Below are 25,456 nucleotides of genomic sequence, written 5' to 3' on the forward strand. Positions count from 1 at the left end.
AACCGCTGAGAAGAGATCGCCCATTACCAAAGTCTGAGAGCTTCTTGACATAACGGATAGGACCTGGTCCCGCCCTGTTTGTTGATGTACCAGACTACGGACATGTTGTCCGTTTGTACTGCAATAGTCCCCGTGGGAAGAAAGTCGTTGAGGGCTTGCAACGTTAAAAGCACTGCTCTCATCTCCAGGACATTTATGTGCAGATGGTATTCTATGGGTTGCCATGTCCCGTGGACCATCCTGCCCTGATAATGCCCCCCCCACCCGATCAGAGAGGCATCCGTAGTGACTGTGGCAACTGGAGGAGGGGGAATAAAGGGTCGGCCCTGATGAAGAAGAGAGGAAGATATCCACCAGTTCAGATGAGCTCGGCACGACTGTGTTACCAAGATTTCGTGCCTCATCGGGAGACTGTGGTACGACCACTGCGTGAATATCATCCACTGCAGAAGACATGTGGAAGCGGGCCAGTGGTAGAAGAACAATGGCCGCAGCCATAAGACCTAGAACCTTCAGTATAAATCTGGCTTTGATCTTGTTGCTTTGCAATAGAAGCCGAACAAATTTTTGGATGTCCAGAATTCTTTGATCTGTTAGTCTGGCTAACATTTTGACGGTGTTTAATTCTGCGCCTATAAAGGTGATAGATTGGCAAGGCAGCAGAGAAGATTTTTCAAATTTACTGAAATTCCCAAACTCCTGCAAAGCTGTAGAGTGTAGTCTCTGGACTGAAGAAGCTGACACTTGGTGGTGGCGGAGAGGAGCCAGTCGTCCAAATAGGGAAACACCTGGAATCCTTGACGTCTCAGATGAGCTGTGACCACTGCCATGCATTTGGTAAACACTCTGGAGGCTGAAGTGAGGCCAAAGGGCAGTGCTCTGAATTGGTAATGACTGGTCCCTAGCCGAAGCGGAGAAACCTTCTGGAGCGTCTGTGAATCTTTATGTGATAGTACGCATCCTGAAGGTCTATAGAGCACATCCAGTTGTCCTTGCCCAGAAAGGGCAGAATGGACTGAAGCGTGACCATCCGGAATCTTGCCTTCTTGACAAATCTGTTTAGATTGCTCAGGTCTAATATTGGTCTCCAATCTCCCGTCCTTTTGGGGACCAAAAAGAATCTCGAGCCGGATCCTACCTGGTCTGCCGGCACAGTCTGGACGGCTCTTTTTTCTAGGAGCTTTGAAACCTCCTGTTCTGCCAAATCCCTTTGACCGGGTGAGATGTCTGGAAGGGATTGTTGAGGTACTGGATACCTTTCGAAGGGGATTTTGTAACCCTCGGATATGATCGACTGTACCCACATCTCTTGAGATAGGGATTGCCAGGCTACTGGGTACAGCGAAATCCTTCCCGACTGCCTCCAAGGGTGGACAGTCGGGCAACACCTCAGGGTGCTGAAAGGGCTTCTCAGGAAGAGACTCCCTGTTGCCCTGGTTCTGAGGACCCCTGCCTCTAGGGGCGTCTATTATTGTTACCCCTCTGCCTCTCAGGGTAAACTGACCACGTGTGTCGGTGTAGCTCCTTGGGCTTTGGAACCACATCTCCCCCTTCTGACCGTTGGGGTATGGTCTAGAAGGAGTGGAAAACTGGACTCCAACGGCAGAAAGAGTTTTACCGTCCTGCTCACACCTGGTCAAGGTATCCTTCACCTGAGGTCCGAACAAAGCCGAACCATCAAAGGGGTATTAGTGAAGGACACCTTAAAGGGGTCCAAAATTACAAAGCCGCATCCAGCCTTGGCGCCTAAGAGCAACTCCTGTGCCTGCGGCCCTGCTCGCTCCATCGGCCGCATAGGATATGAGCCGCATGGAGGAGTTAGATATGGAATTCAGGATTGCTAGCTGCGAGGCAATCTTTTCCTGAGCCCCAGCAGCAGAAGGATCCTGGACTACTTCACCCAGTTCCTTGAGAACATCTCGTTGAAGCCTGGTGAAGTGACAAAGATAATTCAGCGAACGCATAGCAAAGGTCGCTGAAGAAAACATCTGCTTTCCATACCTGTCCATGGTCCTAGAATCCTTGTTAGGAGGATGGACAGGTACTGAAGGATCCGCCAGTTCCTTCTTAGTGGCCGCCGCCACCACCATAGCATCCAGAGACACCCTTGGAAAGGAACTGTTTGTCCGAAGGGGCCGTGATGAATTTGGATGGTCTCCTGGGGACAGGTTCCACAGAATCTGGAGCCGCCCACGCCTTCCGAGCCACTACCTGCATCAGTGGGTCGAAAGGCGGAGACACCCAGGAGGTGGAGGGTCGGGATCCAAAAGGCTCCAGGTATACCGACTCATCCTCGGAGGGGTCAATACAGGGCCAATTCCCCCTCTGTTTGAGGAGCTCAAGGATGTCTGAAAAGGAGACATCCTCAGAGGGGGACCATGGGGAACCCTCCGACTCATCTAAGTCGGTATCAGATGTAGTAGACTCAGGGGAGTCTGTGTGTTTCCTCTTACACGTCCTCTTCCGAGGGGGTTCCCCTGCAGGATCAGGAGAAACCTCGGAAGAGGAGGAAATTCCCAATGGGGAAACCTGGGGCGATGGATCCCTGGGCCTGAGAGCAAGAGGCTGGCAAGAGGCATCTGCAGGCACTGATGAGGGAGGAGCTAGAGGGATGGACCGTTGACCAGGCTCAGAGGCCAGGACACTCCTCATCACCTCAAAGGCTCCCCTCCCCGGGAGACCGGAATATCCCCGCTCCGAGGAAACAGGAATGCCCGGCTCCAGTGAGAGGAAGGCTCGAGGCCGATGTCGGCGCCGAGCTTACCGAAGCCCCGAGAGGGAGAGCGGGGTCGGACAAGGGTCCGATGCCACTAGCCCCCTCGGAGCCGACAGTGGAAACCTGACGACCGGATCCCTCCAAGGAAGGTCTCAAGGAGGAGATCGGAGCCGAGGATGACGGAGCCGAAGGATGTATCGGCTCCGGCACCGAAACAGTCGCTGTCCCGAGAAGCTCTGGCTCCGAACTGCGATGTGGAGTCGGAGGAGGAAGTTCAAGGGGTGAGGCTATAGCCGACGTCTGATGAGACGGGCTATGGAGCATTTGGGCCAGTGCCTGAGACTTCAACAGCCTGCTTACCACCCTCTCCAAGTCGTGGTCAGACAGCCTGGAAGATCTCGAAGATCGGCTCCGGTGGCTCCACTCCGACAAAAGAGGAGACCCCGGAGCCGAGTGGATACTCAGTAACGAAAGGGACCGAGATCTCTTCCGGGACGGAGCCATCGGAGCCGAAGTCCCCTGAACTCCAGATGGAGCCGAAGGTTTCTCGGCTCCGATGCTGGATAAAGTGTCGGCTCCAGCCGGAGCTGACAAGGCTACAGTAGATAAGGTATCGGAGCCAGCCGGCACCGAACCCACTACCTTCGAGGCAGATACATCGGTTCCAGCCGGAGCCGATCTCGGCTCTGACGGAGCCAGAGCCACCGGAGGAGGCTTAGATACTGAAGCCTGAGCCTTCGGTGGCTTAGGTTTCCCAGACCCTGCCTTCGAGGGAGAACCTTCTGGCTTAAGTAAGCCACGGAGGATAAGTTTGTTCCTCCTTTCCTGCAGGACTCTCTGGCTAAAGGAGTGACACAAAGCACAGGAGTCCTGCAGGTGCAAAGGCCCCAGGCAATAAACACAAGAAGTGTGACCGCCTGTCAGAGACATTTTCTGACAGCACGAGTCACACTTCTTGAAGCCTGAGACCTTGCCTTCCCTAGACATATCCTAGGTGGAAGAAACACAGACAAACCCCAACAAACACACAAATTAATCCCCTACACACAACACACAGGAAGGGATTAACAACTGGGGTTTAAGGCCTAACTAAAAACTTTTACACTAAGGTTTAAAAAGAAGTTATAAAGTTTGAAAAATAAGGGAATAGGGTGGGCTGTAATCACTACAGGCTGCACTATGACTAAAAAAGGGAAAATAAAAATACTAACTAAGCTTCTCTTTCTTTTACAAGAAATTCACTTACCTCTGCTGGTAAAGGAGACCTCTTTCGCTAAGCGGCAAACGAGATCTGAGGTAGTTCCGCCTTGCATCATGGGATATAGGGTTGCCTCAAGCTGGTAAAAGGAGTTCCTAAGCTAAAGCAAGTGCCGAGTCTGAGCCGAGGATCGGCTCCGAACCCATCCAGCAAAAATGAAGGCGAGATTGACAACTTAACATTGTAAACCACAGGTTTGTTGTCTTAAATGGTAAAAATAGTGTTACATGTGTAACTGGAAAAAATGTTCCAACAGTGCACTCTACTGACCAAGTAAAGCAAGTTGTGACCCTCTGATGTTAAAACTCAGAGCCAATAAGTCTAGAGTGAGGCATCCTGCCTATTGTTTTAAGGCCAGAGTTAATGGCCAGAATTTGCATGCATAAATGTCCTTTATACTGCTCTCGTTTCTGCCCAGAGGTGAAGAATGCAAATGTAGTTTCAGTTAGCCTGGGAACCCAAGGAAGTGTGAAGAATGATGTAATGTGAACCAGGAATGTGATTTTAAAAACAGAATCAGAGATCATTAAGCACTTTTGTCTTGGCCATCCAACTCACCAGCACTGTCTTGCTCTATTATATGTACGTTTATTGCAGACTTGTGTTTTCTCTTAGAAATAGCTAGAAACTAAAAATTAGACTTTTTCTGTGATGTCAGAACTGTACTACTGAATTACTTTAAGCATTTCTCTGTGATCTCTGAACTCTTGACTAGCACTGTGTAGTAACAAGTATTGTCTTGTGTTTTGACTATTTGTTATTAAATATTTTTAAACCCTTTCAACTGTGGCTGTTTTGTAGAGATAATTTAAGCTCTTTAGAGTACTTGCATGCCTTTAGATCCGCGGTGGTGGTGCTGCGGTAGCATTGTCGCCTCACAGTAAGACGCTGTCCGGTTCGACTCTCAGCTAGAGTGTCTTCTGCGTGGAGACATGCGTGAATGGGCGTACCTTCGTTGAAGGTTGTGCGTCAGGCCTGGCAAGCCGGTACATAAAAATCAACTGCCAATCATTAGCGGACCGGAGTTCCGCTGTGGCGACCCCTAACCGGGAAAAGCCGAAAGACACAAACAAAGAGTACTTGCATGCCTTTGGTAAAACTGTACAAAGCCACTCCAACAGCTTTAGCCCTGGGCTATACTACCAACTGGAAAATAATATTGCACAGTAATAATTGGACACCTTTTTAAGGGCCTCTGAGTAGCTGATAAATATTAGTGGGTGGTGGCAGCTGGTACTACCGTATAGTCTGGGATAAAGAGGCACAGATGGAGAATCTGTGCCAGCCTATCCCCAGGAATGTCTGTGTGGTTTCATAAACTCTTCTCAAAGTGTGTGTCAAAGCTACTTGGGCAGGGACACGAAGCACTGGTTGGACAAGGGGTGCTGGAGGTTTTAGCTTGCCCACTTGGCTGAGATCTGGACCCTATAGCTGTGCCAGTGGGGAGTCTTATTGGGGACCTGGAGACCAAGGGAGTGACCAGCCCCGGACTGACTGTGATCTCTGTGTGCTCTTAAGGGAAATTGGACTTCACTGTGTGTAGTTATCCTTTCCTCCTATATAAGACACCCCTCATTGGTGTTAGTGGTGAGGATGGAGTCTCCTTGATTGCTGGGCCAGGGCACAGGTGTCACATCAAGTATAGAAGCCAAGGGGAGGGGACAAAGGCAGACATGCAGAAATGGCTGATAAATGGCTTTAAATGAAGAATAAGCCAGTCCAGTCTTGCACGGTTCACACAAGTAAAAGGACTAGGAGAATATCCACTGAAAATGGATCTAGTCTCTTATCAAGACACCAGATGGAGAACCTCTTCCATTTGGGCAAGTAGGATCTCCTTGTATTCAGTTTCCAAGCCTCCTGCAGGACTAGAAGCACATCCCCTGAGAAGAGGTGCCTGAAAAGAATCAGAAGCCTATCACCCACACACTCAGGTCCAGTGTTGCTAAATGTGGATGAATAAGAGATTCCTTTTCTTGTCTGAGTAGATTCACCCTGTAAGGTAACTTGTGATGACTGCTCTTGGCTAACTGCAGGAGAGGGAACCAATACTGTCTTGGCCAAAAGTGGGTCACCAATTAGATTTTTGGTTTGTCCTGTATCTTCAGTAGGACTTTCAAAATTAGGGGGTAGGAGGGAATGCGTAGAGAAACAACCCCTTTCCATGGAAATGACAGGATGTCCACCTTCCAAATCAGAGGGTTTGGGACTCTGGTACAGAACTTTGGGAGGCAAAGACATCTATTTGAGGTGTAGCTCAATGGTGAAGAATGCCCAGAAACACATCCCTGTGGATCATCCATTCATCAGATTGTGTCATGGATCTGCTGAGTGCAACTGCCTGAACATTTTGAGCTGAGAAAATAGAAACAGCGGTCAAAGTTACCTTTGCTTGAAGAGCAATCTCCCAAGCAAGATTGGATTGCTAATCTGTAGAGTAGATAAGACATTGACTGACACACACACACACACACACACACACACACACACACACACACACACACGCACACGAGAACTGTGGTATCTGTGAACAGCTTCAAATGGCCTGGTAGAAGATATTACCTGAAGGCTTGAAGGGCCAGGATCAGAGCCCTTTATCTCTTTGATGTTGATGTATTGCTTCCTTATGGAAGGAGACAACAGGCCTTGGACCTTTAGAATCCCCAGAGTTGCTCCCCGCCCCAGATCTGAAGCATCTGTCAACATTTCGTGAAGTGGAGGAAGTGGCTGAATGGGAGCCTTGGATTCTGAGAAATTTGTTGACTCCACCAAAGCTATTCCTTCTTAAATCAGGGAAGAAGTGGAAGGACAAACTCTGGTGGATGAGCAAGCTGGGACCAAAGTGTTTTCAGATACCAGTGGAACTTTCGCATGTGGAGTCTGGCTAGGGGCAGCACTGGTATAACCAAAGCCATGAAACCTAGCATCCTGAAGAATTCCCTAGCAGTCAGAGATGACAAATTCCCTAGCAGTCAGAGATGACATAGAAAGCAACTACAGAAGTAAGTCTGCAGTGACTGCACCTTTTTCAAAGGCAGGAAAGCCATCATAAGGTCTGCTCTCATCCTGCAACCTAGGAAAACCTGGTCCTGAGAAGGAGGAAGGGAAGACTTGCTGTAGTTAATGGTGAACCCCAGACTGTGGAGCAAAGAGATGGCCGTTTGAAGGTTCTGTTGCAAAGTGTCTGGATATTCTGCTTGAATCAGCAGGTTGCCTGTTTAAGTGTACATGAGAATTCCCTGGAATCTACAAAAGCCAGTGACAGGAGCCAAACACTTTGTGAATACCCCTGGAGCCATACAGAGTCCAAAAGGCAAAGCAAAGAACTGAAAATGAGAGGATGTAACAGAAAAATGCAAGAATTTCCTGAATAGAGGGTGGATGGGTATGTAAGGTATGCATTCTTTATGTCTAAGGAAACCAGGTAAGCCTGAGGTAGTAAGAGTGGAAACGGAGTTTGCAGGGTGAGCATCCTGAAGGTCGGGACTTGAAGTAACAGACTTGGGAAAAGTCTAAAATTGGTGTCCAAGGACCATCTTTACTGGGAACTAAGAACATCCTGGAGTAGAACCCTTTTCCTCTTTCCAAGGAGAAATCTCCTGTATGGTTCCCTGGTTTGCAAGTCTTGAATGACACAAGGGAAAAGGTGGATCTGGTCCTTTGGGGAGTTGTGGACAGTGGTTTTCCAAGTCATGTAGTAACCTCCCTGGTCAACAGGAGCCATTTGTCTGTGGTAATGCTTGCCCATTTTGAAAGGAAATGAGAAAGGCGCTGGGAAAGAGGGATTTCTGAGAAAGTTGCCAGGTAGTCACAGACTACCTGGCTTGTCTGGAAAGGGGTCTTTTGAGCAGAGGATGGAGTCTGCCTGTGTGTGCGCCCTTCTTGTTTTTTTGGGAAAGTGAGTGGGCCTTTTTCCTTACAAAATAAGGCCTAGAAGGGTAGTTCCTATGGTATTTGGGAACTGGAGTAACAAAAAATATGTTAAGTTCCTGATTGAAATGATTTGAACAGGACTGCAGCATTAGAACCAAACAGGGTGGTGTTGCCCAATGGTGCATCCATAAGTTTTGCCTTGAAATCCTCCACCAAAGGCTGCAATCTCAGCCAGGAACATCTCCTGAGGATAGAAACAGATGCTGATATTGCAGATATCTCAGCTGCGTCACAACTGCATTTTATGGAATACCTGGTAACCTGGGAGGAAACTGCCAAGAGGGAAGAAAGCCGGGATTTTGCTGCAGTCTGGGAGATCTGCCAGCAATTTAGAGGCCTGTGAAAGTATGGCCAGAACATACTTAAACATGTGTGTCTGATAATTAATGGCCCTAAAAGCCAGAGTAGATGAGGTACAGACCTTTTTTCAATTCTCTCCCTCATTTTACTGCCCTTATCTGAGGGCAGGAAATATGTGGAGGGCAGTAAATTAGTGGTTTTAGCAAAAGAGAGAGAGCACAGCTGGGTCTGCAAGACAACATTTTGTACAAGTAACTACTGGCTTCAGGGACTTTATAGAACCTGCCTCGCCTTTTAGGAGCAGGAGTTTGAGAGTCAGGGTTTTTTGATGCTGCAAGACAGGCATCTTGAAAATCTGGTAAAACAGGTGGAAGGGCTGAAGGAGCAGGAAAATATTTTTGTAAGAGGTCTTATAGCACCTCTTTTGTACTTTCAAAACATGGGAGCTTTCCCACATTCTGGAGATAGTTTCTCCAAACGTAATATCCTCTTCAGGAGAACCTCCACAGTTGTAAACAATTTCAGGGGAAGCATAACCCAGGGAAAAGTATTGAGTGGAGCAGGCCAGGGACTCATCTGAAGATTATTCATCTTCTTCAGAGGCCTCTTGTTCAGCGGATGTAATCCTAGGTGGAGGGGAAATAGGAGATACTGGAGTAGGTGGTTGCAAAGTGGAAGGCCCAAGTACCAGAAAGGCATTCAAAATCCCTTGTGAAAAGGCTTGCCAGTATTTGTATTTCCTCAAGAGGAAGGGTCTACCCTAGGCTGAGATGGAAGGGCTGACAAAGGCCTAGGTTCCAGACCCAATGTTGGCAAAACCTCAATGGAAAGTGTAGGAGAAGTACTACAAGGAACATTTGAAGGAGTGAGACATGGTTCCCCTTTACCATCCATACAAGACATCTGTGATAACTCTGCGGACATGCTGAAGGAACCCCCTCCCCGGTAGCTTCTAAATCAGTACCCACCAAAGGAGGGGAACCTGACACCGTACATACCTCCGGGCCTTCACCAGCCTTGAGAGGGGTGTTCAGGATCAGAGGTGCAGCCTAAAATTCAGGTCTTGCCTTTTTCTTCAGGGGCTCACCCGACTGACCTGGAGTACCTTCCAAACCTAGCACTAGTCACTTTAGTCTCTGGTTTTCAAGATATAGATATATATTAAGGGCAGACAGACAACTGTGGAGTGTTTTATGGACGAACGCCTGACAGATGGCACAGACCTTGTAGTCGTGAATGGAACCCAGACAGAAGAGACACTGGTCGTGGTTGTCTGTGTGGAATCTGTCTTCCATAGTGGTACTAGCTCTTCTTGGATGACATTAGCTCTTCTTGGATGACATTACCCTCCAATAAGCATGCAGTAGCAAAAGCGCAATTAAAGGCTTTCCCCAACAGGGCACTTATCTGAATTGCAGAAAACTTTTGGAGATCAGACGAATGGTGGAAGCTGTTGTTCAGACTGGCGGAACTAATGTTCTGAGGATGGTATGTGCAGATGTCACTTTTATGGCCGACATTGGCTGTTCTATGTGGAACGTCACACATACCTTGCAGTAACTTAAGTCTTTGGTATACTGTCCAGACGTTTGGGTCACCTAGGCGGGGACCTCTACTGCAACATGGGAATAGGACATCTGCTGAGATTATTTTTATCCTTTTTAGAAAAAGAAGCAGAGGGTTTAGTGCCCTGGGAAATGGAGGACTGAAATATTTTTGTATTCCTCTAAATAAGCTTCCCTCTTTCACCAAATTATTTGCACACCTGGGTAACAGAGGTCCAAAAGAGAATTTCCTTATCTATAGGAGAGTCTAAGATTTCAGATTTAACATATTTAGAAAATTTCTTCATATACACCCAAGAAAAAAAACTGGGCGGCACAGTGGTGCAGCGGTTAATGTTGTCGCCTCACAGCAAGAGGTCCTCTGGTTCGATTCTCGGCTGGGATACCTTCTGTGTGGAGTTTGCATGTTCTCCCTGTGTTCGCGTGGGTTTTCTCCGGGTACTCCGGTTTCCTCCCACATTCCAAAGACATGCATCTGGAGCATTTCTCCCCGGGCCTCTGCTGAAAACAGGCTCTGTGGAACCTAGTTGGACTTTCCCAGTCAACAAATGTTAAATAAAATAAGGAAAATGCCACAGAACAGCAATATTAGTAGCTGCCATGGAAACAGAGTTAGCACAACCATAAATACATTTAAAAGCATGTTTAGTCAACTACAAAACAATGGAAATTCAAATAAACTGTGCTGTCAAGCAGATGGCAAGAAACAGAAAAAATCCCTGACATTGGCAAAACAATTTAACATTTACTTCAACATATTAGTCTGACAATTTAGACCTATGAAGGTCAATGTTGTAGAAGAATAAAGTATCTTACCAAATCTGTCAAAGGCTTTCCCATTTTTGTAAGAAGGGGAAGGATTAGCATTTATCAGATGTTTGTTAGCAACTAGTCTAGAAGTAGTCATAGTTGAAGAATCAGATCTGGGAAGAAAGAATAAATACTTATATGGCAGAGGGACCTCACAAAGTCTAAGCTTTTTTAGGAATGGGATGTTTGTGTTTCAGCACAAGCTACTGGAAATACATCCTCTAGGACTGGGAAAAGGACAGGAACAAATATCATTACTGGTCCAACCATATGAACAATGTCATACTTCCTCAGAGGAAGGAATATCAACTTGTTCCCATTTAAACAGTTTATTCATTCCAGACATAGTTCAAAAAAAGAAAATTCATCTATAGGAAATTTTGAGGAATACCTTCTTCAGAATCAGAGACAGGGATGTCGTCAGAAGTAACGGATGCCATTTCCCCTTCCCTACATTAGAGGGGGGTCCATTTTACCACATTAACATTACTTTCTAAAGGTTTTAAAGCCTGCAATAACTCTTGAGCCAAAAAATAAATTGCTCTTAACAAGAATAGAGTTGGAAGACAACAAATTAAGTTTAAGCATATTCTTTCTATTAACAGCCCTAAAAAGCAACCAACACAAGGATGCTAACCTCATTCTGTGGAACAGGTCTCTTCCCTCAGCTATACAGAGATGCCAGATGAAACTCTCGTTGAGGACGTGGCTAACTCCCAGTCCATTATGGCAAAAAGGGCTACACCAGAGGGATCCAGGGAAAAAAAGTAAAAATGACTGATCTGAAGAGCAACCAGTGATCACAACACAATCACCCATTAACGTCTGAGGCATAGTCTGAATCTGCAGTGTAAACAAGAGCTCCTGTTCAGATTTTATTTCTTAGTCACTGGAGGAGTAGAAAGCAAGGTACTGTTGATTTGCTCTGTCCTATAGCCGAAAGTCTAAATCATGGTAAACAGAGCTGGAAGGAGTTGGTAAAACATGCAAGTTGTCACAAAGTGTGCAAAAACACAAAAAACTTACACTTTTCTTTGACTACACAAGTCCCAATAAATCACTCAAACACCACCCTTTTCCCCAGAAATAGTGCCTAAATCATTAAGCCGTGTCCAGACAGCCAGGTACTTGCAGTTTCTGATACAGGACTAAATCAGTGCTATTGTCGGTGTTCTTAAAGGGACCCTTCACAATTATAGTTAAAACAGAAAAATAAGTGGAAGGAACTCCATGAAGGGAATTTACTAGCCCAGCAATGGAAGAAAGCTGATCATTGATCCCTTGAAGAACCAAGAGAAGTGTTCTCAAAGGCTGCAAAAAAGTACTTGGATATTCTGTTGCCCAGGCAGCCGTTTCCCACTTTCAGCTCATGCTAACAGTAACCTGGGAACATGTGCAGACAGAGGCAAAGGCTTTGGAAGACTGATCAGCTATACAACCTTGGTAAGATACAACCTAGATAGGTATAAGCTACTGCAGCAATGACTTGTGATAAGCATCAGAAGTTGGAGTAATTTCCCATTCTTCTCTTTCCCAAAATCACTTGTAATTTCGTTATCATTTTAGAAAGACAAGTCTTTGTTTTTTGCGGCCCTTTACCAATTCTTGATCTTCTCTTCTCAGACTTAATTTTTTACTTAAAGAAATTTCTGTAGCAGAAAATCTTGAGTGCTTAGCGTCATCTTACTTTAGCAAATGTATTAATTCTCTTAAAATGTTAAATTATTATTACCACTCCAAGCCTGAAGACGGAAAACACAGTATCAACTTTGAATGGTTACCTACAAACAAAATGACATTACCTGCTTGAAAAATTGATTAGATAATTGCAGACACTGGTAAGTAGAACATCAGATGTAAAGTTTTCCCCTTATCAATAAAATGCATGAAATAATGCCATACATACATTCTTAAATGAAGGTAAACTACGGCTGAAACACATTCTTCTGGTCTTCTTAAAATCTTGGGGACAATTTTGAGGATGAACTGCATTTACCACTATCACACATTAATACGGCAACTATGAGAAAAACCTCAAAATATTTCTTACCAATCTCCTCTGGGAGGTGGGTTAGAAGATTCTCTCCTAGTCCTAGATATGTGAGGTTGGTTAGATGACCAATGCCTCTGGGAAGGGTGGTCAGTTGATTGTTTGTCAGCACCAGTTTCTACAAAACAAACAAACTGCAAAAATTACAAGCAGAATGAGACAGTAAAATTGTAACATTTTTAGTACATCACCAGTACTATCTTCTTGTGCATGTCTGAAATGCACAGCTCTTAACTGGGAAAGTCACTCTAAACTGAAGACAGCCACTGTCTGTAACCAGTCTGAGGTGTAAGCAGTTGCAAATATCAAAAGTGTATCTGCACCTTATAACAGGTTATTTATCTCCATGACTAATGAACATCGCAGGTCTTCCTCATCAGTCTTGCACTCTGTACTGGGTATTCCTAGTATACAGGCAACACCCAACCAGAAGCGACAGCCACTGTCTGTAACCAGTCTTTGAGGTGTAAGCAGTTGCAAATATCAAAAGTGTATCTGCACCTTATAACAGGTTATTTATCTCCACGACTAATGAACATCGCAGGTCTTCCTCATCAGTCTTGCACTCTGTACTGGGTATTCCTAGTATACAGGCAACACCCAACCAGAAGCGACATCACTCAGGCAGTCAATGAAGTAGGTTTGTGCTGGCATCTTGGAGATGACATATTTCTAATGGACCAAACCTTATCACTGGCATCCTATGCCCTCTCGGTATGTGTACACTTCCACCCACATCTTATTAATGAGGGCTAGTATCACTGGCTTTAGATGACTAAGCTCAAGTCCCCAGTCCTGGCTGTATTCACTGCCATCAGCAAATCAATAACCCCAAAAAGAGCGAGAACGTCAGCCACTCTGAAATTTAGCCATTTGGGTCACAGGGCTTTATCCCTTTATGTCAAAAAACCTTTTCTTTCTCATTTTTTAAAACTCTCTCACTTTAAACCAATGCTATGATAAAGAATACCTGCAAACTACAAATACAAAAAAAAGCATTAAAGAATTCTCAACAGCATCATATGCTAACTCCATTTAACAAATGTGTGTATTCAAATCCAGCAAAATGCCGAGCAAAGGAGCTACAAAAGGTGAAGAACTACATTTAGAGTTCAATAACTATTTATGCTTTTGAACGGATGTGAGAACAAAGAAAGCCAAGCAGGTCTACTTTTCTGTCCCACGTGTGAACAATATAATTGACTATACTACAAGTAGTGGCAGTAGTAATAATTATAACTAATAATTAGTTTACTGTGCTATTCCCATTTACCTAGCCTCCTCTCTCCACATAGTCTTCCCTACTCTTACATTGCATCCCACTAGGACTGGACTCGTTTCAACCTAGCTGTCAAGTCACTGCATTCAGTCTTGTGTACTCTAGTTTCACAGTCTTTATTCCAAGTTTATCAGAATAATGACGTTTCTCTGGAGAACTTGCACAGAAAGTTAGTCTGTAATCTAAGATACCTCACTGGTGTGCGTGTTAAAACTCTTAAGCAATGATGAAAGGTCATACAGGTTAACTTATATTCGCAAAGAATGGGTTAAGAACAAAACAGAGAAACAAACTTCTCCACAAAAGCATATGTAACAGCTATTTTCATTTAATACACAGGACACATGAATTGATATTTCTGCAATGCTGTAAAATAATGAAGTCTGAAAGCATGTGAATAAAATAATATACCAAGGAAAAAATGTACATCACTAGGAAGAAATTAAACAAATGCAAGTAGTGATACCCATGACAAAGATGATACTTGCACTGGTAAAAGAACAGATTATGAATGGATTACTACAAGTTAACTACAGACATTTGAATTCTAAGAAAAAAATGCATATATGAAATGTCCTACTGGGGAAGTGACTCCACTAGAAATCTTACGTTTCCAAACAAGTAAAATCAATGAAAGCTGCAAACTCTATTAGATAAATGTTTTTGTATACCTAACTGCTGTAACCAACAAGATATTTTTACTATATTAACTGCTCTAATAGGGGGACCCTCCATGGTGATCTACAAATATAGTACAGTTGTGTACACTTACCATAAATGTAGATGTTTGAGTGTATTCACTGTTGCAGTCATTACACATTTGGGTATCTGCGGCAGGTTGCCTCAGTCGGCCTGAATACCAAAGTCTTGGGTCCTGCATCAGTTGCTTTCTCTTCTTCCATGACGTCAGGGGTATAAAACAGGCAGCCAACACCATTTTCTTTAGTTTTTTCTTGCCCCGGATGTATATATGTATACATACACATGCCATTGTAACAACATAAACTTTACCTTCATCTAAAAGCAAATACACCACAAAGGCTGTAGAAAACAGTGAAGGAAAGAGAAGCTCCAGAATAAAGGGGGATGGCGGCTGGGTAACCCGGACTGCAACAGTGAATACACTCGAACATCTACATTTATGGTAAGTGTACACAACTGTACTATGTTCTTCAAGTTTCACTGTTGCAGTCATTACATCTGGGTAGAGTCCCACAGCTATCGATGGGAGGATGGAACTAAATAGCATTAGGAGCGGCTATAAGGCCCTGCAGAACTGCAATGGCAAAGCCTGCCCTGTACTTAGCGAAGAGAGGCAAATGATAATGCTTTGTAAAAGTATGAAGAGCGCTCCAAGTAGCTGTTTTTAGAAGGTCTTTGGTTGGTACCCCTCTGAGGAAAGCTGCTGAGGTAGATGCAGCCCTGGTGGAATAGGACGTGATTCCCTTGGGCACCTGCTTGCCATGATGCAAATGGTAGAAACGAATGCAGTGGCTTATCCACTTTGAAAAAGTCTGCTTTGAAATAGCCTTTCTCTCTGATCCTGCAGCAAATGCCACCAGTAGCTGCTCAGACTCTCTTAGAGATTTGGTTCTGTTTAAGCAGAATCTTAGTTGTCTGTGTACGTCCAAGGAATGCAGAATCCGCTCCCCCTTATTCTGCAGATTTGGGTAAAAAGTTGACAAGTGAATGGTTTGGTTAAGAAGCCACACTGGAGACCACCTTAGGCATAAAGGAAGGATTGGTCCTGAGGGACACCCTGTCTAGGTAAAATATAATAAAAGGCTCCACAGCCATGAGGGCCTGTAGTTCTGAAACCCTTCTTGCTTAAGTGATTATCAGAAGGAAAGCTGTTTTCCAAGATAAAAACTTTATATCTGTAGTAGCTGCTGGTTCAAATGGAGGCATGGTGAGCTTTTCCAGCACAAAATTGAGGTCCCATGCAGGAGTTGGTGATCTTCTGGGAGGCCTTAAATTTTTGGCCCTCTAAGATGCTGTTTTAGCAGAGGATGAGAAAAGATGGGAGGCTCTGTAATGTAATGAGCAGAGATGGCAGAGGCATGGATTTTTATAGATGAAAAAGTTAGTCCCCTTGTCAAGCATCTCAGTCAAGTATTGTAAAATCTGAGGAATATTTGGCTTTGCTGTGCCAGTCCCTTGTGCTTGGTTCCAAGCACAGAATCTCTTCCATTTATCAGCATAGGATTTTCTAGTACTAGGCCTTCTGGCTTCCAAAATGACATCCATCACAGATTTACGGAGAAGTGTTGTTTGAATAATTACATGATCAGCCATGCTGCCAAGTTCAGAGTTTGGAGCGGATTGTGCAGAATTTGATTGTTCTGCTGAGACAGTATATGAGGTATTTGAGGCAAGTACCAAGGAGGGAGTTGAGACATATTCCTTAGAATTGGGTACCAGTGCTGGCGAGGCCGGACCGGGGCAATTAGGATAATTTTTGTTTTTTCCTGTCTGACTTTTAGTAGGACCTTGGGAAGACGACGCAGAGGAGGAAAGGCGTAGACTGATAGGTTTTTCCAACTGAAGGATAGGGCATCCACTTTCCATGCTTGTCTGTGATAAGTCCTTGTACAAAATTTGTCCAGTTGATAGTTCTGGGGAGAGGCAAACAGATCTATGTCCGGACTCCCCCATTTCTCTGTTATCATGTTGAACACTTGTGGATCCAGTTTCCACTCGTGAGGGTCCATAAGATCTCTGCTTAGGTCGTCTGCCAGGGTATTTTGTTTTCCTGGCAGGAATTGAGCTTGAAGATGTACTTGGTAACTCAAGGCTGTGTCCCACAATGCCATGGCTAGTCTGCAAAGGGGGTAGGAATGTGTGCCCCCCTGCATGTTTAAGTACCACATAACCGTGGTGTTGTCTGTCTATCAGTGGTTGTCCTGGATGAAGTAAAACCTTGAAGGCTGTCAGGGCATTCTGAACAGCTAACATCTCTTTCTGGTTGATATGCAGATGCATTTGTTTTGGGCTCCATATGCCCTGAATGCATGTCCCCGCCAGGTGGGCTCCCCAAGCATAGTCTGATGCGTCTGTAGTTAGGGCTTAGTTTGCAGGGCGTAGAGTGAAAGACCATCCCATGTTCTAGCGATATGTCTCTGCCCACCAAAGAAACTCCTGTTGTAGGCAGGGAATGAGAGGAATCATTGTTTCCAGACTGTGACAATGTTGACTCCATAAACTTTTTAGGTACCATTGTAGTTTCCTCATATGCAGTCATGTATATGGAATTAGTAGAATGCAGGATGCCATGAACCCCAAAGCCTGCAGAATTTGTCTTGCAGATAACTGGGTTTTTGTTGCCATCTGTTTCCATCTGGGCAGTTGTATTCAAGCTTGCACTCAGGAATGTAATCTTTTGAGGGGGTACCAGTTGCGATTTCTTTTCGTTTATTGTGTATCCTAGGCATGTTAGAAGCCTTTTTACAAATGCCAGATGTTGAAGAAGAATGTCCTTGTTTTCTGCTTGAATGAGACAGTCGTCCAAGTATGGATAGATTTGTATGCTTCTTTGTCTGCAGAATGCAATTACTGGTACCAGGCACTTTTGTAAAGACCCTGGGCGCAGTAGATAAGCCAAATGGCAGTGCAGAGAACTGGTAATGCATAAAACCAGCCTTGAAGCGGAAGTATCTTCTGCACAATTCCCTTTATTGGGATATGCAGGTATGCCTCAAGTCTAGCGTCACTAGCCAAGCGTTCTTGCCCAGCATGGGCAGAAGCTGTTGTAAAGTCAGCATTTTGAAATTTGGGATATCCAAGAATGTGTTCAAAATCGATAAATCCAGTACTGGGCGCCAGGCATCGTCTTTTCTGGGTACCAAGAACAGTCTTGAGTAAAACCCTTGTCCTTTTTCTAGTTTTGGTACTGGCTGAATAGCCCCCATATCCATGAGGGACGTAACTTGTTTCTGTGCCTCTGCCCATTGACTTTGTGGCAAATCCAGCCAACCGTTTGGAATTGGCAAGGTATGGAAATTAAATCTGTATCCCTGGGATACTATGTTTAATACCCACTTGTCCTGGGTAATTAACTGCCAGTTTTTTGCATGAAGTGCTAGTTTTCCCCCTAAGGGGGCTGCCAAAAGACAAGTGCTTGGTGATGGCAGAGAGAAGTCATTGAGACTGCTTACTGTAGGGTTGTGCTTTGTTTCCTCCAGATTTGGAGGTAGAGGCACCCCATTGCTTTGACCTGTAGGAACCCTGTGATTGGTATCTAGAGCCTTTTGAACACCTGGATTTTCCCCGTGATGCTCTGATGAACACAGGAAAGGACCAATTTTTTGTAGGCCAGTGTCTATTGAATCTTGGTGACTGCACTTGTAAGAAGTCTTTTACAGTTTGCATAGACTTAGCTTTGTCTTCCATTTTCTTTAAAATCTCTTCTGCCTTATTACCAAACAGAGTATCAGGTTGTAAAGGTGCATCAAACAAGTTAGCTTTAACATGATCAGGCAGATTTTGCTCTTTGAGCCAGGCATGCCTTCTAATTACAGATCCAGTAACTGTGGCCCTGCAGGAGGCCTCCAAGGAATCAAAACCACATTGCAAAGTATGCTTTCCAACCTGTTCTGCTGCATGCAATAATTCCTGTAATTCTTTATTTTCCACACATTCAGAAATGAACATCATTTTCTGTTTCAATAATCCCATGACATGCTGTTGATATTTAAGCATATGAAACTGGCAATTTATGGTACTAATTGCCAGGTTGCAGACGTATAAACCTTCTTTCCCCAACTTTCCACCGTCCTGGAATCTCTATCAGAGGGGGAAGTATTCTTAGCTGTTGAGGCCTGTACACCTTTGGGACCCTGTGAGATAGTTTCAGGGTCAGCAGCAGGATTTTTGAATAAAAATTTGTGGGAGTCAGGAACCCTGTAATATCGGTCTGGCTTGCTAGGAGCCGGTGGTAGGGAATCTGGAGCCATGCTTGATTCCGAAAACACATCATCAACAATGTCTAAAACAGGAGGTATGGCCAAAGGCTTATGCTGAGGGAGAAGGAAATCCCTAAGCCTTTTTTGATTCTGAGAAATCTTGACTCTCCCAATGAAAATGTTCCCTCAAAGTATGCAATGTTTCATCAAAAGAATAATCTTCAGGAGGAGATGCAGATGGAATGGATTCCTCTGCATCTGAATCCTCATACGGTGGTATAGAAAATTCCTGATCAGAAGAGGAATCAGAAGAAATAGAAACCTGGTCTGAAGATTTGTAATCAGTGTCTTGCCTAGGCCTCTTATCGGGGGGTGGGAACCCCTGATCAAGATAATTAAGTCTTCACCCATTTTGATCATCTGTTTCTTGGGCATAGAGGCCTGAGCACGTGGCTCATGTGTTGGTTTTTTGGCCTTAGGAGATGCTTTTGTCTTTGTTTTTGAAGCTGGCGTCGGCTTTATATAGAAATGCTGAGGCCTGAAAACACCCTCAGAAGCCGGCGCATGCTCAGAGGCTCCGGACCTATCCGAGGGAGAGACATCCACGGGTACAATACTCTGAGAATCTTGCGGCATGCCGGACTCCACATGGGTCTCGGTAGAAGCCTGGGACTAAGTAGCGGGTATCAGGGGCTGCGAAAGCACCTCACTGAGTACCAGCGATCCGGCAACAGGCTTAGGAGAAGCTTCGTCGGTTTTGGCCTCGGTCTGTCTCTGTCCTTTTCTTTGCGTTTTTTGTGAACTTCGGTAGTCGGATTACTATCAGACAACATTTCAGGGTAGTTAAATCTTTCCAAAATATTATGAAGCAAAGATATACCGATGCTTAATAGTGCGTTGGTTGAATCTAGCACAAAACCGACAGGAAGGCACGTTATGGTCTCGGCCTAGGCAAGGAATACAGTACAAATGGAAATCCTTACAAGGTATTTGCTTCCCACAAGTAATGCAATTATTAACTTTTACTGACATCGGTATGGAGCAAGAAAAAGTTTCCCCAACGGGATACTTAGCTTTAATTAAAGACTTCGGTTCTGAAACTCAAATGGGAAAATTTCAGGGGTCAGTCAACCGGCACTTGCGAACTGCTTCAGGCACTGCACGGCAAGAAAGACTAAAGAAAATGGTGTCGGCTGCCTGCTTTATACCCCTGACGTCATGGAAGAAGAGACCGCAACAGACGCAGGACCCAAGACTTTGATATTCAGGCTGATTGAGGACAACCTGCCAGCAGACTACCCAAATGTAATGACTGCAACAGTGAAACACGAAGAACATCTTGCTGCTCTTGTCTATTCCAATCTTTTTTCTGTCCAACACCCACGTGCCTTATTTAATTGCATATCTTGATGTCATGTTCAAAACTAGAACATGCCTAATTCCAGAGTTTCCACACACTAAGCAAACTTGGCGATAAAACCAACAAACATAAATCTCAAAAATAAATACACCACAGCCACAAGTATTAACAGCAAAAGTAAATAAGGAAATTTTATTTAACAGACTAAGTGCTTTCACCCCTCATTATCCAGGGCTTCATCAGAGTGAAAAAACGACACAAAGGCAGTTTAAATGTAAAAATCTGTTCACATGACCCATCCCTCCATTTAATTAAATACTTCCATGTGTACTTTACAAATTCATTATACTAACAATTCTATTATACTGCACATTATATGCATAAAATTAAAAAATATACATGTTAAAAATAATGGCTGCGGTGGTGCAGCGGTTAGCATTGTCACCTCACAGCACGAGGCTCTCCAGTTCGATCTTCGGCTGGGGTGTCTTCTGTGCGGAGTCTGCATGTCCTCCCTGTGGTCATGTGGGCTTCCTCCAGGTGCTCCGGTTTCCTCCCATATCCCCAAAGACATGCTGCAAGTGGATTGGACACGATAAAATTGGCCCTAGGCGCGAGTGTGTGTTAGTGCGCCTTCTGTGGAAGGTTGGGCGTCGGGGGCTGGCAACTCGACACCGTAAAACTCCACTGCCAATCATGAGCGGACAAGGTGATCTGCTGTGGCGACCCCTAACCGGGAAAAGCCAAAAGAGAGAGAGAGTGACTTTTTTAGGCTTACCTATTATTAATAAATTGTTTGGCATTTAACCTGCGTTGCCAGACTTCTTTTACATCTAATAAATTTTTCAAATGACCTCCTCTTGCATTTATACTAACCCTGTCAATCACAAAAAACAAACCTCTTAAAACCATTACAACCCATAGAATGTGTATATAAAGCATTACAACTTTTTATAATGTTCAGCCATACGATCCTTCAATCTTCTTGTTGTTTTGTCTGCACTGAATGCAGGGCAAGACATACAAGAAGCCACATATACTACTAAATCAGTATTGCAATTCACCTGGCCCGGACATTGTATTCTTTCATATCCTGCTATAGCCACATAGGGATCATAATTTATATACTTAAATGTTAGGTCTTAACCTTTTTTAACTGCTGGTCCAAATTCAAACCAACACTTTAAATTCTTACCCCAACCATAAGTTATAATAGATCTTAATCCTAATTTAGCTTTAACTTCTTCAGAAACTAAAGTATTCCAATGTGTATTAACACTATTAACTGTAACAGATATAGAAAAACTATTATATTAAATATGTATTATTTAACACTAAAGATCCATTTCTATTCTGTTCTTGTTTTCCATCAATTACGTTTGTAGGAAACCCAGCCTTTAAAATGGGTGTAAACTTTGTCTAGCTTTCAATACTTCACTCAACTTTCATTAACAAACTTATTGGGTAGCCCCTGTCTAACATTCCCATGAGAATTTTTAACTCTTCTTTAAACTTTTCATCTTTGTGAAGCCGTGGTGGTACAGCGGTAGCGTTGTTGCCTCACAGCAAGAGGTTCTCCTGTTCGATTCTTGGCTGGACCGCCTTGTGTGTGGAGTCTGCATGTCTACCCCACGGTCGAGTGGCCTTAAAAAAGACGTGCGTGAATAGGGGTTCCTTCGCTGAAGTTTGGGCGTCGGGGTAGCAACTCGGCACCATAAAAAATCTACTGCCAATCATTAGCGGACCGGAGTTCCGCTGTGGCGACCCCTAACCGGGAAAAGCCAAAAAGACAAACTTTAAACTTTTCATCTTCACTTACAATTCTCGAAAGCCTCACCATTTGACCTTTTACAACACTTCTTTTTTGATGGGGGGGGGTGTGACAACCATCAAAGTGCAGCAATACATTAGAATGTGTATCTTTCCGACAAATACTTGAACATAATTGTCTTATTACATCTCTATAAACGTATAAATCCAAAAATTCTATACTGGTCACTTTGAATTTTGCGAGTAAACTTCAAAAATGTTGTAGTATTATTTAAATAATTTAAAACATCTGATAATTCTTGTACACCCCTTTTCCACAAAATCAGAATATCATCCAAAAAATCTCCCATATAGAAGAATTTTGGACTTAAAATGCAGAGGCAAAGACAAAGACAAAGTCTCTCCCATTCGGCCAAAACCAAATTGGCAAAAATCGAGGCACACCTAGCACCCATTGCCACACCAGATACCAGTTGAAAAAATTCACCTTTGAAAACCAAAAAAAATTTTTTTTCAGCACCAACTCCATCATAGTAATCATAGTGTTAATCCTAGTGTTGGTCAACGTATCAGTCTTAACCAAGCCACCTCGAAAATAATCCATATCCAAGTCGTGGGGGATCACAGAATACAAATTACATCTAGTTACAAAAATAAATTATTCTTCCATATTAATATTTTGCAATAAATCCAAAGAATGCCAGGAGTCCCTTAGTATATGTGCATTCAGATTTAACATATGTTTGCAATGGTAATCAATAAAGGTTGGTAATTGTTTCTGTTTTCGACCCCTTTGCTGCTACTATTGGTCTAAAAGGGGGGATCCCCCAAATTTTTGTGGACTTTGGGGATTCTAAACAGAGAAGGTATAATCGATGTTCTCCACCGTTAAGAAACCATAGTCATCCTTATCTATCTCCCCTTGAAAAAGAGCATCAAGCAGCCACCAATCTACCCAGCATATGCTACATTAATGTCATTCTTAGAGACTCTAGCGTAAGTATTAACATAGTTTAAAATTTCTCTCATTTTAAATACATAATCTAAATTTGTCATTAAAACGACACCTCAGCCTTTATCTGGCTTCATTATTCTAATTTTCTTGCTTGAAGCCAATTGGCAAACATGTACGTTCATCTGCTGTCAAGTTATCACTAAATCTGTTATAGGTTTTCAATAAATGCCTAAAATCTGTTTCACACATTTGCTCAAGTGTCTAGCTGGAATAAACATGCTTCTCTTGCGCAGAGGAATCACATTATCTTTATAAATTTCACTAGTATCACTAAAAAACTAATGTAAATTCAAATGCCTAACATCTGGTTTCAAACGAATTAAATTTGAAATGCCCTGTCTGTGTTTAGGTACAAAGCTAAAGTCCTTATTAAGTAAAGAACAATGTTCCTATTGCAATTCTAAGTCACTGTAATTAAAAATTCTAAAACCATCAAATCGTACATTTACTTGAAGTTCTTGTGCAACAGTCAATGGTATCTCCCCTTGTGTTTCCAACTACTGTCCTCTCTCACACCATTCCACGTTTGCTGTTGTGAGCCCCTATTGCCAAGTTCACCTGCCCTGATATTGCTGGTTGCGGTTCGTTGGTCTCTCCAAATGTCTCAGTTGTGGGCATTCCAAAAAACAATCATTACTAGCAACATTTTCAGTTTCATTATAATTCACATCTAAAAAGTCATCATTATTAGCCTCTCTGCTGTTATTAGTAGCATGTGTAATTCCTTTTGGCAATGGATAAGCTTGCCTATCAGAATATTCTTTTTAGAGTCCCTCAATAGTTTACATTGCTTCCTTTCCTAGTTCTCAGCTATATATTTATCCACTTTTTTAAACACTGTTATATTTAGTCAAATAAACAGAAAATAGTAAATCAGCTATAATACTGTCATTTAACTCAATTTCTTTTTGAATCAGTGCTATTTTCCGATTATCTTGGATCATTATTCTCATTAAATCAACACCCATTTTATCAAAAAGTTCCAATAATTCCTTATGCATCAGGGAGTTCATTTCCATACCTGTTGGATATTTCCACAAGCGGAGACCTCTCGGTACTTGTTTCAAGGCAATAGATTTAGCCAGGAATAAATTGTCTAATTGCAGGCCTCTGTATCATCAAGCTCTCCAAGGAACGTAACTGTATTTGGAAAGACCCTCAATCTCTTCCCCCTTCTCTCCACACATTTACATCCAATTCTGGCATTTTAAGCCAGTTGGAAATATTAAACTCCACTCCACAGTTATTTTCCGTTGAGGTGGAAGCCATAACTGTAGCTGTTGGTACATTTTCTGGCAAATTAACGCTACTGGTGCTCATCCTCAAAGGTGTATGCAAAGTTAAGTCACTCATCTGCGCAGACGTTAAGAAGCCGCTCCACTACTTGTTAGACTGGCTTGTACGTAGTATAATAGAATTGTTGGTATAATGAATTTGTAAAGTACACGTGGAAGTATTTAATTAAATGGAGGGATGGGTCATGTGATCAGATTTTTATATTTAAACTGCCTGTGTGTCACTGTTTTTTACTCTGATGAAGCCCTGGTTAATGAGGAATGAAAGCACTTAGTCTATTAAATAAAAGTTTCTTATTTACGTTTGCCGTTAATACTTGTGGCTGTGGTATAGTTTTTATTTTTGAAATTTATGTTCATTGGTTTTATCGCCAATTTCCAGAGTTTGCCTGATTTTTGCAAGTCAAGGGACCGCAGTGAAAACTTATAATTTAGAATTGAAAATAACCTGCATGGACTGTCTTTCTGTCTAGCCTCCAATGTTGTAGGTTCCCTAACAGGGAAGCCCAACAACGGAAGGTGTACAGAAGGCCCTTACTTACCTCTATTTATGCATTTATTATATATTTAATAACTGGGTAGGTGCACTGGTCACTCAGATTCTTTTCAGGCAAGACCCGGGTCAAGTTGGGGGAAAAAAAATATATTTGAAATAAAATTAATAACAGACCAACAAGACAAAGTACAATTTCATGGTAAGCAATATGAGCAAGTTTATATGAAACATATGAATTACTACTGAGTAAGAACAGTCTGCTATCAAATCTGAATTAATATACGCTGGATATATAAAGCACAGTTGTGTGCACTTACCATACATGTAGATGTTCGAGTGTATTCACTGCTGCAGACATCACATTTGGGTTATCTGCTTGCAGTTGGCCTGATTAACAAAGTCTTGGGTCCTGCGTTGGTTGCTGTCCCTTCTTCTGTGACGTCAGGTCATCAGGGGTATAAAACATGCAGCCAACACCACTACATCAGTTTTTCTTGCCCAAGATGTCAAGTGCCCCCCTAATGGGAAGCAATTAAATCTATTAATATGCAAGGTTATACCTCCAACAAAAAAGCAAATACATCAAAAAGCTTTTGAGCATAGTAAAGGAGAGCAGAGGTATAGCAAAAAGAAGTCAGGGGGCTGGATGGAAGGTAACCAGGACTGCAACAGTGAATACACTCTAACATCTACATTTATGGTAAGTGT

At 43.3% G+C, this 25,456-nt stretch overlaps 1 protein-coding gene across 1 annotated transcript in view; it reads right to left on the reverse strand.

The window, feature by feature from the left end:
• SHOC2 (SHOC2 leucine rich repeat scaffold protein) overlaps window positions 1–25,456 on the reverse strand; it is a gene marked incomplete in the record, with an annotated part of 832,478 nt that overhangs the window by 93,044 nt on the left and 713,978 nt on the right. Inside the window, 1 exon segment of the mRNA XM_044055718.1 lies at window positions 12,633–12,750. Within this exon segment, the coding sequence (XP_043911653.1) occupies window positions 12,633–12,750 (118 nt within the window).

This window comes from Protopterus annectens, chromosome 14.part0 (genome assembly GCF_019279795.1).
Source record: "Protopterus annectens isolate FY-2018-M chromosome 14.part0, PAN1.0, whole genome shotgun sequence".
Classification (NCBI taxonomy): domain Eukaryota; kingdom Metazoa; phylum Chordata; order Ceratodontiformes; family Protopteridae; genus Protopterus; species Protopterus annectens.